The following is a 12,823-nucleotide window of genomic DNA, read 5'->3' as shown; positions in this document are numbered from 1 at the left end:
CAGCACATTTAAACACTGTGTCATTGTAGTAGCCAGCACATTTGAATTTTCTAAGAGACAATTAGTGAATATTGAACACACTATAATTAAAACAGGAATGAACATAACTGCTTTAAATGATTATAGAGGTAATCTTGTCTACCTTGATGTTACCTTCTTTACGAGCTCAGAGTCAATTTTTAGTGGGTCAATGAACTATACATTAATTCGAAATCAAAACATGTCTTACCTCTCCAGATATCCCTCTCCTGTCAGGCAGCATTAGTGTATTGGCATGGCTTCCTGGGGCTATAGCAGATCCTATACTCATCCTGGGTCCAACTAACATGTAGCGTTTGTCTCCAGATCTGTACTGGATGCTGTGACACAGTGTCCCATCATAATTAGGCTCTGGCAGATATTTAGAAGTGTAGTCTGTGGACTTTGAGCACTGCATTGAAATCAGCACGATGATACTGACGAGAAAAAGAGCTGAAACCGAGCCCACAGTTATCATCAGGTAAAAAGTCACATTGTTGTCCTCATCTACTTTTGTTGAACTTTTCACATCAGAAGCTGCAAAAGCTTCTTTGGGCTCCACGACTTTGACGTTGACAGTAGCTGTTGCTGAGAGTGACACGTTCCCATTGTCTTTGACCAGTATGACCAGTTTGTGCTCAGCCTCGTCTGTCTCTGTGAATGAGCGAAGTGTTCTGATCTGTCCTGTATAGCGGTCCAAACCAAAGAGACTGTGGTCAGTAACTTCCTGCAGTGAAAACAGTAACCAGCCGTTATATCCTATATCAGCGTCATAGGCTCTGACTTTAGTCACAAAGTGTCCTGCGTTCACATTGCGGGGAATCTCCTCCACGCCTTCAGCAGAACCGTTGGAGCTGACTGGATACAGGATGACTGGAGCGTTATCGTTCTGATCCAGAATGAACACGTTCACTGTGACGTTGCTGCTCAGTGACGGAGTTCCAGAATCTGACGCTTCAACGTTGAACTGGAAAGTTTTCACTGCTTCAAAGTCAAAACTTTTCAGCGCTGATATTTGTCCATTATCAGAGTTAATACTTAAAAATGCTGCATTTTTAACTTGACTACCTTCCCCTCTCACAATATTATAAGTTAAAGCCGCGTTTTCATTCAAGTCTTTATCCGAAGCTGTCACGGAAAATATAATATTTCCTGGTACGTTATTTTCCACCAGGTAAAGTTCGATTGGATTCTGCAGAAACTGAGGGTTGTTATCATTCACGTCTGATACGTCAATACTCAGAGTTTTGAATGTAGACAAGGGAGGCTGCCCACAGTCTGTCGCTGTGAGTTCAATGTCATAATGTGACACTAATTCTCGATCCAAACGATATTTCAAAACTAACGAGTACATGTTATCTTGATATGATGGTTTTAATTCGAATGGCACATTATCTGAGAGACTACAGATGACTTTACCGTTTAATCCGGCGTCTCTGTCAGTAATACTAATGAGAGAAACCACCGTCCCGGGTTTTGAGTCTTCAGACACCATCTGTGACAGGGACGTCACTTCTATTTCAGGTTTGTTGTCATTTTCGTCCAGAACTTTGATTATCACTCTACAATCAGTGCTCATTGGAAGATGTCCTTTGTCAGTGGCATGGACGTCTAACTTAAAAACCTCAATCTGCTCATAGTCAATATTGCCCTTTACTCGAATTTCACCAGTGTCTTTATCTAAAATAAACATGTCGTATATTTTCCGGTCAATTTTACCACCAAACACATATTCAATATCTCCATTTGCACCTTCATCCAGATCAGTTGCAGTTAATATAATAACTCTTGTTTCAGCTTTGACATTTTCAGGTACTGTTACTGAATACACCTCTTGGCTAAATATAGGATGATTATCGTTTGAATCTAAGACAACGACTGTGACGTTAAGAGTCCCTGATCTCAGTGGATTTCCACCATCAACCGCTGTTAGTATCAGATTGTGCTCAATGTTCTTTTCTCGATCTAGAGACTTTTGTAAAACTAAGAATGGTATCTTGTCCTCTCCCCTTTCTCTTATTTGTATGCTAAAATATTCATTTTGGTTTAATTTATACACACGTACTGTATTGATGCCAACATCTGGGTCGTGCGCTGTTGGTAATTGGAAGCGTTTACCGGGTAGAGTAGACTCAGCAATTTCTAATACATGTTCTTCCTCCTGAAAAGTAGGTGAATGATCGTTGACATCAACGATTTCCACTGCCACATAATGTATTTCCATTGGATTCTCAGCGACCATTTTCAGGTTTACTACACACGGCGAAGCGCTTTCACAGAGCTCCTCTCGGTCGATGCTTTTACGCACATACAACACGCCATTGTTCTGATGTACTTCAAACCGAGAATCTTCTGTTCCGGAGACAATGCGAAAGCGTCTTTCATCCAATGTAGTGATGTCGAGTCCTAGATCCTTTGCGACGTTTCCAACCATAGATCCCACCTTCACTTCCTCTGGAACAGAATATTTGATCTGAGATGAAACCTGCATCACGCAGCTCAGCATCACCGAAAAACGGAAGGCCACCCAACGGGCGTATATTCCTCGTCTTTGTCCCATCGTTTCAGCTCAGACCACTGTAGTTATTGTTACATCCACTCAAAGGTTCTTAGGAAGGAGGAATTCGTCTAAACATAAAATACACTGAGGAACCGTCTCCCATATTTTCAGCCTCACTCTGCGCGTATCGGCATCAGTCGTTTTTGTAGAAGGTTTACAGCGTTCTGTCTGTCGATCAGAACAAAACCTCGCTGGAAGGGGCAGGGCCAACTCCATAACGCAACAATGGATGCTGATATGATACTGACACCTCGTGGACAGAGCACAATATAACCCATTTCTAACCCGGCACATAAAGGAAGATATTAGTATGTTGCCACAGTCCAAGATGACAAGATTGAAACTGTGGTATGATAGAAGTATTGTCAATTACACCATGGACACAATATCCACCACACTACATCCTAATAGCCATTGAACAACATCCAATTTATCAAGGAATTCCTGGGAAAGTTTGAGCAGATTCGTCCGGATTTATATAAACACACAGGAGTGGTGTGTAAGAAAACACATTGAGAACTCAATCTCCTCAAATACAAGCCACTAATCTGCTCGTTAAAATCCATAGATGAAATACACGAAGCTTAAAAAATGTTTCCTTAAAAATCCTCCCATTTGACAAAGCGTGACTCAGTGTCAGCACCACAGGCAGTGCTGTAAAGTGCTTTGTTTTTGAAGCTGTTGATTAAAAATACACATTCGAACTGAAACTTAAATACCAAATCACATGTTTACCATTTACACCACAAATAAAACTCCGCACATTTAAACACTGTGTCATTGTAGTAGCCAGCACATTTGAATTTTCTAAGAAACAAAGAGTGAATGTTGAACACACAAAAATTTAAAACAGGAATGAACGTTATTGTTTTGAATGATTTTAGAGGTAATCTTATCTACCTTTATGCTACCTTCTTAACGAGCTCAGAGTAAATTTTTTGTGGATTAATAAACTATACATTAATTTGAAATCAAAACATTTCTTACCTCTCCGGGTGTCCCTCTCCTGTCAGGCAGCATTAGTGTATTGGCATGGCTACCTGGGGCTATAGTAGATCCTATACTCATCCTGGGTCCAACTAGCATGTAGCGTTTGTCTCCAGATCTGTACTGGATGCTGTGACACAGTGTCCCATCATAATTAGGCTCTGGTAGATATTTAGAAGTATAGTCTGTGGACGTTGAGCACTGCATTGAAATCAGCACGATGATACTGACGAGAAAAAGAGCTGAAACTGAGCCCACAGTTATCATCAGGTAAAAAGTCACATTATTGTCCTCATCTACTTTTGTTAAACTTTTCACATCAGAAGCTGCAAAAGCTTCTTTGGGCTCCACGACTTTGACGATGACAGTAGCTGTTGCTGAGAGTGACACGTTCCCATTGTCTTTGACCAGTATGAGCAGCTTGTGCTCAGCCTCGTCTGTATCTGTGAATGAGCGAAGTATTCTGATCTGTCCTGTATAGCGGTCCAAACCAAAGAGACTGTGGTCAGTAACTTCCTGCAGTGAAAACAGTAACCAGCCGTTATATCCTAAATCAGCGTCATAGGCTCTGACTTTAGTCACCAAGTGTCCTGCGTTCACATTGCGGGGAATCTCCTCCACACCTTCAGCAGAACCGTTGGAGCTGACTGGATACAGGATGACTGGAGCGTTGTCGTTCTGATCCAGAATGAACACGTTCACTGTAACGTTGCTGCTCATTGACGGAGTTCCAGAATCTGACGCTACAACGTGGAACTGGAAAGTTTTCACTGCTTCAAAGTCAAAACTTTTCAGCGCTGATATTTGTCCATTATCTGAGTTAATACTTAAAAATGCTGCATTTTTAACTTGGCTACCTTCCCCTCTCACAATATTATAAGTTAAAGCCGCGTTTTCATTCATGTCTTTATCCGAAGCTGTCACAGAAAATATAATATTTCCTGGTACGTTATTTTCCACCAGGTAAAGTTCGATTGGATTCTGAAGAAACTGAGGGTTGTTATCATTCACGTCTGATAAGTCAATACTCAGAGTTTTGAATGTAGACAGGGGAGGCTGCCCACAGTCTGTCGCTGTGAGTTCAATTTCATAATGTGACACTAATTCTCGATCCAAACGATTTTTCAAAACTAACGAGTACATGTTATCTTGATATGACGGTTTTAATTCGAATGGCACATTATCTGGGAGACTACATATGACTTTACCGTTTAAACCGGCGTCTCTGTCAGTAATACTAATGAGAGAAACCACCGTCCCGGGTTTTGAGTCTTCAGACACCATCTGTGACAGCGACGTCACTTCTATTTCAGGTTTGTTGTCATTTTCATCCAGAACTTTGATTATCACTCTGCAATCAGTGCTCATTGGAGGTTGTCCTTTGTCAGTGGCGTGGACGTCTAACTTAAAAACCTCAATCTGCTCAAAGTCAATTTCTCCCTTTACTAGAATTTCGCCAGTGTCTTTATCTAAGATAAACATATCATATATTTTCGGGGCAAGTTCGCCACCAAAAGAATATTCAATATCTCCATTTGCACCTTCATCCAGATCGGTTGCACTTACTGTTATTACACTTGTTTCAGCTTTGACATTTTCAGGTACTGTTACCGAATACACCTCTTGGCTAAATATAGGATGATTATCGTTTGAATCTAAGACTATGACTGTGACATTAAGAGTCCCTGATCTCGGAGAATTTCCACCATCAACCGCTGTCAGTATCAGTCTGTGCTCATTGTGCTTTTCTCGATCTAGAGACTTTTGTAAAACTAAGAATGGTATCTTGTCCTCTCCTCTCTCTCTTATTTGTATGCTAAAATATTCGTTATGGTTTAATTTATAAACACGTACTGTATTTGTGCCAACATCGGGATCACGAGCGGTTGGTAACTGGAAGCGTTTACCGGAAACAGTGGACTCAGAAATTTCTAATAATTTTTCTTCCTCCTGAAAAGTAGGTGAATGATCGTTGACATCAACGATTTCCACTGCCACATAATGTATTTCCATCGGATTCTCAGCGACCATTTTCAGGTTTACTACACACGGCGAAGCGCTTTCACAGCGCTCCTCTCGGTCGATGCTTTTACGCACATACAACACGCCATTGTTCTGATGGACTTCAAACTGAGAATCTTCTGTTCCGGAGACGATACGAAAGCGTCTTTCATCCAATGTAGTGATGTCGAGTCCTAGATCCTTTGCGACATTTCCAACAATAGATCCCACCTTCACTTCCTCTGGAACAGAATATTTGATCTGAGCTGACACCCGCATCACGCAGCTCAGCATCACCGAAAAACGGAAGGCCACCAACCAGGCGAATATTCCTCGTCTTTGTTCCATCGCCTCAGCTCAGACCACTGTAGTTAATGTTACATCCACTCAAAGGTTCTTAGGAAGGAAGAATTCGTCTAAACATAAAATACACTGAGGAACCGTCTCCCATATTTTCAGCCTCACTATGCGCGTAACGGCATCAGTCGTTTGTGTGGAAGGTTTACAGCGTTCTGTCTGTCGATCAGAACAAAACCTCGCTGGAAGGGGCAGGGCCAACTCCATAACGCAACAACAATGGATGCTGATATGATACTGACACCTCGTGGACAGAGCACAATATAACCCATTTCTAACCCGGCACATAAACGAAGATATTAGTGTGTTTCCTCAGACCAAGATGATAAGATTGAAACGGTGGTATGATAGACGTATTGTCAATTACACCATGGACACAATGTCCACCACACTACAGCCTAATAGCCATTGAACAACATCCAATTTGTCCAGGAATTCTTGGGAAAGTTTGAGCAGATACGTCCGGATTTATATTAACACACGAGAGTGGTGTGTAAGAAAACACATTGAGAAGTCAATCTCCTCAAATACAAGCCACAAATCTGCTCGTTAAAATCCGTAGATGAAAAACACAGCGTGATTCAGCGTCAGCACCATGGACAGCACTGTAAAGTGCTTAGTTTTAAAGCTGTTGATTTAAAATACATATTCGAACAGAAACTTAAATACCAAATCACCTCCTTACCATTTACACCACAAATAAAACTCAGCACATTTAAACACTATGTCATTGTAGTAGCCAGCACATTTGAATTTTCTAATACAGAAATACCGCACATTGAGAACAAACATTTATTAAAAACAGCATTGAGCAGAATTGTTTTAAATGATTATAGAGGTAATCTTATCTATTACGATGAGATTTTCTTTACGAACTCAGAGTCATTCTTTGTGGGTTAATAAACTATACATTAATTCGAAATCAAAACATAATCTTACCTCTCCAGACATCCCCCTCCTTTCAGGCAGCATTAGTGTATTGGCATGGCTTCCTGGGGCTATAGTAGATCCTATACTCATCCTGGGTCCAACTAACATGTAGCGTTTGTCTCCAGATCTGTACTGGATGCTGTGACACAGTGTCCCATCATAATTAGGTTCTGGCAGATATTTAGAAGTGTAGTCTGTGGACTTTGAGCACTGCATTGAAATCAGCACGATGATGCTGACGAGAAAAAGAGCTGAAACTGAGCCCAAAGTTATCATCAGGTAAAAAGTCACATTATTGTCCTCATCTGCTTTTGTTGAACTTTTCACATCAGAAGCTGCAAAAGCTTCTTTGGGCTCCTCGACTTTGACTATGACAGTAGCTGTTGCTGAGAGTGACACGTTCCCATTGTCTTTGACCAGTATGAGCAGCTTGTGCTCAGCCTCGTCTGTCTCTGTGAATGAGCGAAGTGTTCTGATCTGTCCTGTATAGCGGTCCAAACCAAATAGACTGTGGTCAGTAACTTCCTGCAGTGAAAACAGTAACCAGCCGTTATATCCTATATCAGCGTCATAGGCTCTGACTTTAGTCACCAAGTGTCCTGCGTTCACATTGCGGGGAATCTCCTCCACACCTTCAGCAGAACCGTTGGAGCTGACTGGATACAGGATGACTGGAGCGTTGTCGTTCTGATCCAGAATGAACACGTTCACTGTGACGTTGCTGCTCAGTGACGGAGTTCCAGAATCTGACGCAACAACGTGGAACATGAACTTTTTCAGTTTTTCAAAGTCGAAACTTTTCAGCGCGGATATTTGTCCGTTTTCCGCGTTTACATTCAGGAACGATGTCTTATCACCCTGCAGCCCATCACCTCTCACGATGTGGTATGTTATTGCTGCGTTTTCATTTATATCATTATCAGTAGCAGTCACAGAAAATATGGATGCTCCCGGGTTATTGTTTTCTACCAAATAAAGTTCATATGGATTTTTACTAAATACTGGTTTGTTATCATTTACATCTGACACCTGAACACGTAAAGTTTTTGCGGAAAAAAGTGGAGGGTCACCACAGTCTGTAGCTGTTATTGTGATGTCATAATCGGACACAGTTTCTCGGTCCAAGCGCCCTTTGGTGACAAGAGAGTACATGTTTTCCTCAATGGATGGTGTCAAATCGAAGGGAACGCCATCTGAGATTTTACAAATAACTTTTCCATTAACACCCGAGTCTCTGTCCGTAACGCTAATAAGGGAGATGACGGTGCCAGGCTTTGAATCTTCGTGGACAACGTTGGACAGTGACGTCACTTCAATATCTGGCTCATTATCGTTTGCATCTTTAATTTTTATCACGACTCTGCTTTCACCCGTCCAGGGTAGCTGACCTTTATCTGAAGCCTGCACGTCTAGTCTGTAAATTTCCGTGTCCTCGAAGTCCACTTTTCCTTTTACTCGAATCTCACCACTGACGCTGTCTAATTCAAAAGTCTCTTGCACTTTCTTCTTCTGTGTTTTTCCAAACGTGTATTCAATCGCGCTATTCAGACCTTCATCTAAATCCGTAGCGTTCAGTTGTATTACAAGAGTTCCTATCGGCGCATTTTCATCTAATGACACGCTATACGTGTCTTTGCTGAAGACAGGACGATTATCATTTGCATCAAGTACAGTGATTGTTAAATTAAGAATCCCAGATTTGGCCGGACTGCCTCCATCAGTAGCCGTTAATGTTAAATTATGTTCTGCCTTTTTCTCCCTGTCCAAAGTCTTTTTCAGAACTAAAAAAGGGATCTTGTCCCCCTCGCTGTCTCTCACATCTGTCTCAAAAAATTCATTTTGGTTCAGTTTATATAATCGCACTGACTGCGTACCGACGTCAGGGTCTCTAGCGGCATGGATTTGGAAACGAGTACCTGGGGGAGTGTGCTCTGCTATTTCCAGTCGTTGCTCGTTTTCTGGAAAGGTCGGTGAATGGTCATTAACGTCTGTTATTTCAACACTCACATAATGTATTTCCAGTGGGCTCTCGACAACAATTTTGAGGTTTATCGAACAAACCTTTACTCCATCGCAGATTTCTTCGCGGTCCATAATTTCCCCTACATACAACACTCCATTGTTCTGATTCAACTGAAACAGAGCGTGATTTGGACCCGAAACGAGGCGAAACCTCCTGTCTGTCAAACTGCTGGTGTCAAGCCCCAAATCCTTAGCGACATTTCCAACAGGTGATCCAACTTGTACTTCTTCTGGAACTGAGTATCTAAGCTGAGCCAAAATCCCCTCCTCAAAGCACAGCAACAAAATCCACCAACAGTTCACTCGGCGCCTTTGTCCTCGATATCCCATTGTGAAGCAGAAACTGCGGTCTTATTTTAGGGAAATACAACGATCCAGTTGTTCATCGAATCAGTCAAATTAAATAAATAACATCATTCTCATATATAGGCATTCGCACAAACACACACACACAATATATATAAATCGCTTTTCACGCGTAATGCAAAAGCTACGATGTGCACTCCGCAAGCATTCCCGTCATCTGAGATGATCTGTAGATGGGCAGGGCCAGTGCAGAATGAGCAACACAATCATTACCGGGGCCACACTGACATCATCTGGCCACTGGGCTTCACTACGACACGAAATCAAGTGTATTAGTTCACTTCTTACTTCCTTCAATAGATGGGACAACTAATGGTCTTAAATATGCTTTAAAGTATCAATTAATGAAGATTAAGTAATGTCTTCGAGGAAGACTAGAAGTGAAGACACAAACTTGTGCTCGATACAATAAAGGGATTCACTTTGATTCATTCTAGTCACGTGACTTGGCATACGGGTACTATATGAAGGAAACACAGCTCGAGTGAGTATAGGTCAATCTGCCAGTCGTTGTGTTGCCAATAAGGACAAATAATTAGGTAAAGTCTTGATGGAAACACATGGGGATTTCCTTCAGCACCAAGGACAGCGCTATTTCTCAGCCACAGAAAGAGCAAAGGAAAAAAAAAGGACAACAAGTGGAGCTGCTTCTACATATGAACAACAGTTCAACATAGCGTGTCAAAGCATATGAGGTCATATAAGTAACAAAATATATTTACCTCTCCAGATGTGCCCCTCCTGTCAGGCAGCATTAGTGTATTGGCATGGCTTCCTGGGGCTATAGTAGATCCTATACTCATCCTGGGTCCAACTAACATGTAGCGTTTGTCTCCAGATCTATACTGGATGCTGTGACACAGTGTCCCATCATAATTAGGCTCTGGCAGATATTTAGAAGTGTAGTCTGTGGACTTTGAGCACTGCATTGAAATCAGCACGATGATACTGACGAGAAAAAGAGCTGAAACTGAGCCCACAGTTATCATCAGGTAAAAAGTCACATTATTGTCCTCATCTGCTTTTGTTGAACTTTTCACATCAGAAGCTGCAAAAGCTTCTTTGGGCTCCACGACTTTGACGATGACAGTAGCTGTTGCTGAGAGTGACACGTTCCCATTGTCTTTGACCAGTATGAGCAGCTTGTGCTCAGCCTCGTCTGTCTCTGTGAATGAGCGAAGTGTTCTGATCTGTCCGGTATAGCGGTCCAAACCAAAGAGACTGTGGTCAGTAACTTCCTGCAGTGAAAACAGTAACCAGCCGTTATATCCTATATCAGCATCATAGGCTCTGACTTTAGTCACCAAGTGTCCTGCGTTCACATTACGGGGAATCTCCTCCACACCTTCAGCAGAACCGTTGGAGCTGACTGGATACAGGATAACTGGAGCATTGTCGTTCTGATCCAGAATGAACACGTTCACTGCGACGTTGCTGCTCAGTGACGGAGTTCCAGAATCTGACGCAACAACGTGAAACTGGAATGTTTTCACCGTTTCAAAGTCAAAACTTTTCAGCGCTAAAATCGTGCCATTGGCTTCGTTGATATTTAAAAATGAGGTAACGGTGGGACCTGGACTCTTCCTGTCGAGTGAATATGTGACTGCTGCATTTTCACCTCCATCGGCATCAGTCGCACGCACTGCAAAAATTGACATTCCAGCCTTGTTATTTTCAGGCACATAAAACGTGTATGGGGTCTCAGTGAACAAGGGACAGTTATCATTGACGTCTAGCACATCCACCTGTATCACCTTGGTAGATGACAGTGCGGGACTCCCTAAATCTTTAGCTGTTATCGTGATCTCATACGTGTGCATTGTTTCCTTATCCAGGGAGTCCCTGGTGATCAAAGAGTATGACTGTCCGTCAGGGGACGGCTTTAGGTCAAAAGGCAAATGTCCAGGCACACTGCACACGACCTGACCATTTACACCTGAGTCCAAGTCAGTCACACCCATCAACGCCACCACCGTGCCAAGAGGTGCGTCCTCTGGAATGCGACTGGAGAGGGACGTGATCTCTATCTCGGGATGGTTATCATTCACGTCTTCCACTCTAACCAGCACGTTGCAGTGTGTGGACAGAGACACTGCCCCTTTGTCCGCAGCCAGTACCTTAATCTCATAGACCTGCTTCTCTTCGTAATCGAGGCCTCCTTTCACTGTTAGTCTGCCAGTTGTACGATCCAAATCAAACGGCTCAGAAGACAGGCCTCTGTGTTTACCCCTCAGAGAATACTCGATCTCACCGTTCATACCCTCATCCGGGTCTGTTGCGTTCACTGTCAGAAGAAATGTCCCTGCTGGTGCGTTTTCCTTTATTGTCACGGTGTATTTCTGTTTACGACACACGGGTGGGTTGTCATTTACGTCTGACAAAATAACGGTGATATTAATTGCGCCAGATTTCGATGGTTTCCCTCCATCTGACGCTGTTAATTGTAGCCAGTGTTGAGCTGTGTGTTCTCTGTCCAGAGGTCGTTGTAAAATCAGGAATGGCACTTTTCCATCCTCCCCAGATTCCTCTGTTTCCAGTCGAAAATACTGGTTGTTGTTCAGCTTATATGACTGTAAGGAATTCAAACCAACATCCAAGTCGTGGGCTCCCTCCATTTGAAATCGGGATCCCACCACGGCGAGCTCCAGTACCTCCAATGTGTAGTTTTCTTCGGGGAATTTCGGCGAGTTGTCGTTTACATCGATTATTTCAACTATAACTTGATGCATCTCGAGGGGATTTTCCACCACCGCTTTTAAATTTGCGACGCACAGAGCGGTTTTTGCGCACAGTTCCTCTCTGTCCAGCCGCTGGTTTACCAACAGAACCCCATCTCTCGCATTTACCTTAAACAGATCCTGCTTTGTTCCTGACACGACACGAAGGTTTCTTTCCACCAGTCGTCCAAGATCTAATCCAAGGTCTTTGGCCACGTTTCCCACTGGCGTCCCTAATTTCACTTCTTCCTGGATGGAATACCGGATTTGAGCAGCGATTCCATCCAGTTGAATCACAACCAGCAGCGACAGACAAAAGAAAATCCACACATCCAGTCGCTGTCCATTGCTGTTCGATGCCGCCATTATTTGATTTGATCGTTGGTCTTAAATCCGTCAACAAAACTCTTATGTGATTTTCAGTTTCCTTTTATGGAGAATAAACAAGAAAGGTCCGCGGCAACCATCGTTTCCAGCAGGAGGATGAAGGCTGTTAAGCCCGTTCTCTCACCCGGTATCTGTGAACATGTAAAAAAAGATGCGCCTCTCCCACAGACGCAACCACTGTGAATATATGTAGTGTAACAGCACCACCCGTTGTCACTGCTGCGATGCTGCCAGTCTAGCACGTGAGATCATTATGACAGGTTATTATGACAATATATCTTAATATTTGAACATTTAGGTGTGTATCGAAATCTGCCTTTTACCAGCCGATACTGAAAAGTAATAATAATATCAATATCTTAAACCTGAGGGATGGGTTTATCTTTCCAAAAAGTTTATAATTGATAAGTTATACATTTTTTTATTCCATTGTTTTATGATGTTTGCTCCCCACTTATAGATATTTGCCTTGTCCAAC

At 42.5% G+C, this 12,823-nt stretch overlaps 4 protein-coding genes across 4 annotated transcripts; all 4 read right to left on the bottom strand.

The window, feature by feature from the left end:
* Positions 1 to 202: 202 nt before the first annotated feature.
* On the bottom strand, positions 203 to 2,578 carry LOC133959177 (protocadherin alpha-8-like). The gene has a single exon (XM_062394271.1). It carries the CDS (start codon positions 2,576 to 2,578, stop codon positions 203 to 205), a length of 2,376 nt encoding a protein of 791 aa, XP_062250255.1.
* Positions 2,579 to 3,538: 960 nt separating this feature from the next.
* LOC133959175 (protocadherin alpha-8-like) lies at positions 3,539 to 5,914 on the bottom strand. Its single transcript, XM_062394270.1, has one exon. It carries the CDS (start codon positions 5,912 to 5,914, stop codon positions 3,539 to 3,541), a length of 2,376 nt encoding a protein of 791 aa, XP_062250254.1.
* Positions 5,915 to 6,805: 891 nt separating this feature from the next.
* LOC133959174 (protocadherin alpha-13-like) lies at positions 6,806 to 9,211 on the bottom strand. Its single transcript, XM_062394269.1, has one exon. The coding sequence runs from the start codon at positions 9,203 to 9,205 to the stop codon at positions 6,806 to 6,808; it is 2,400 nt and encodes a 799-aa protein (XP_062250253.1). The 5' UTR covers positions 9,206 to 9,211.
* A 698-nt stretch (positions 9,212 to 9,909) lies between these two features.
* Positions 9,910 to 12,324, bottom strand: LOC133959173 (protocadherin alpha-3-like). Its single transcript, XM_062394268.1, has one exon. It carries the CDS (start codon positions 12,322 to 12,324, stop codon positions 9,910 to 9,912), a length of 2,415 nt encoding a protein of 804 aa, XP_062250252.1.
* Positions 12,325 to 12,823: the final 499 nt, after the last annotated feature.

The sequence above is a fragment of the Platichthys flesus genome, chromosome 8 (genome assembly GCF_949316205.1).
Source record: "Platichthys flesus chromosome 8, fPlaFle2.1, whole genome shotgun sequence".
NCBI lineage: Eukaryota > Metazoa > Chordata > Actinopteri > Pleuronectiformes > Pleuronectidae > Platichthys > Platichthys flesus.
The sequence above is the reverse complement of the archived record's forward strand: the minus strand, read 5'-3'. Positions and strand labels throughout refer to the sequence as shown.

Excerpts from the sequence above, each read along its gene's own strand:
- LOC133959177 (XM_062394271.1), bottom strand. The coding sequence starts at position 2,578 with ATGGGACAAAGACGAGGAATATACGCCCGTTGGGTGGCCTTCCGTTTT.
- LOC133959175 (XM_062394270.1), bottom strand. The coding sequence starts at position 5,914 with ATGGAACAAAGACGAGGAATATTCGCCTGGTTGGTGGCCTTCCGTTTT.
- LOC133959174 (XM_062394269.1), bottom strand. The coding sequence starts at position 9,205 with ATGGGATATCGAGGACAAAGGCGCCGAGTGAACTGTTGGTGGATTTTG.
- LOC133959173 (XM_062394268.1), bottom strand. The coding sequence starts at position 12,324 with ATGGCGGCATCGAACAGCAATGGACAGCGACTGGATGTGTGGATTTTC.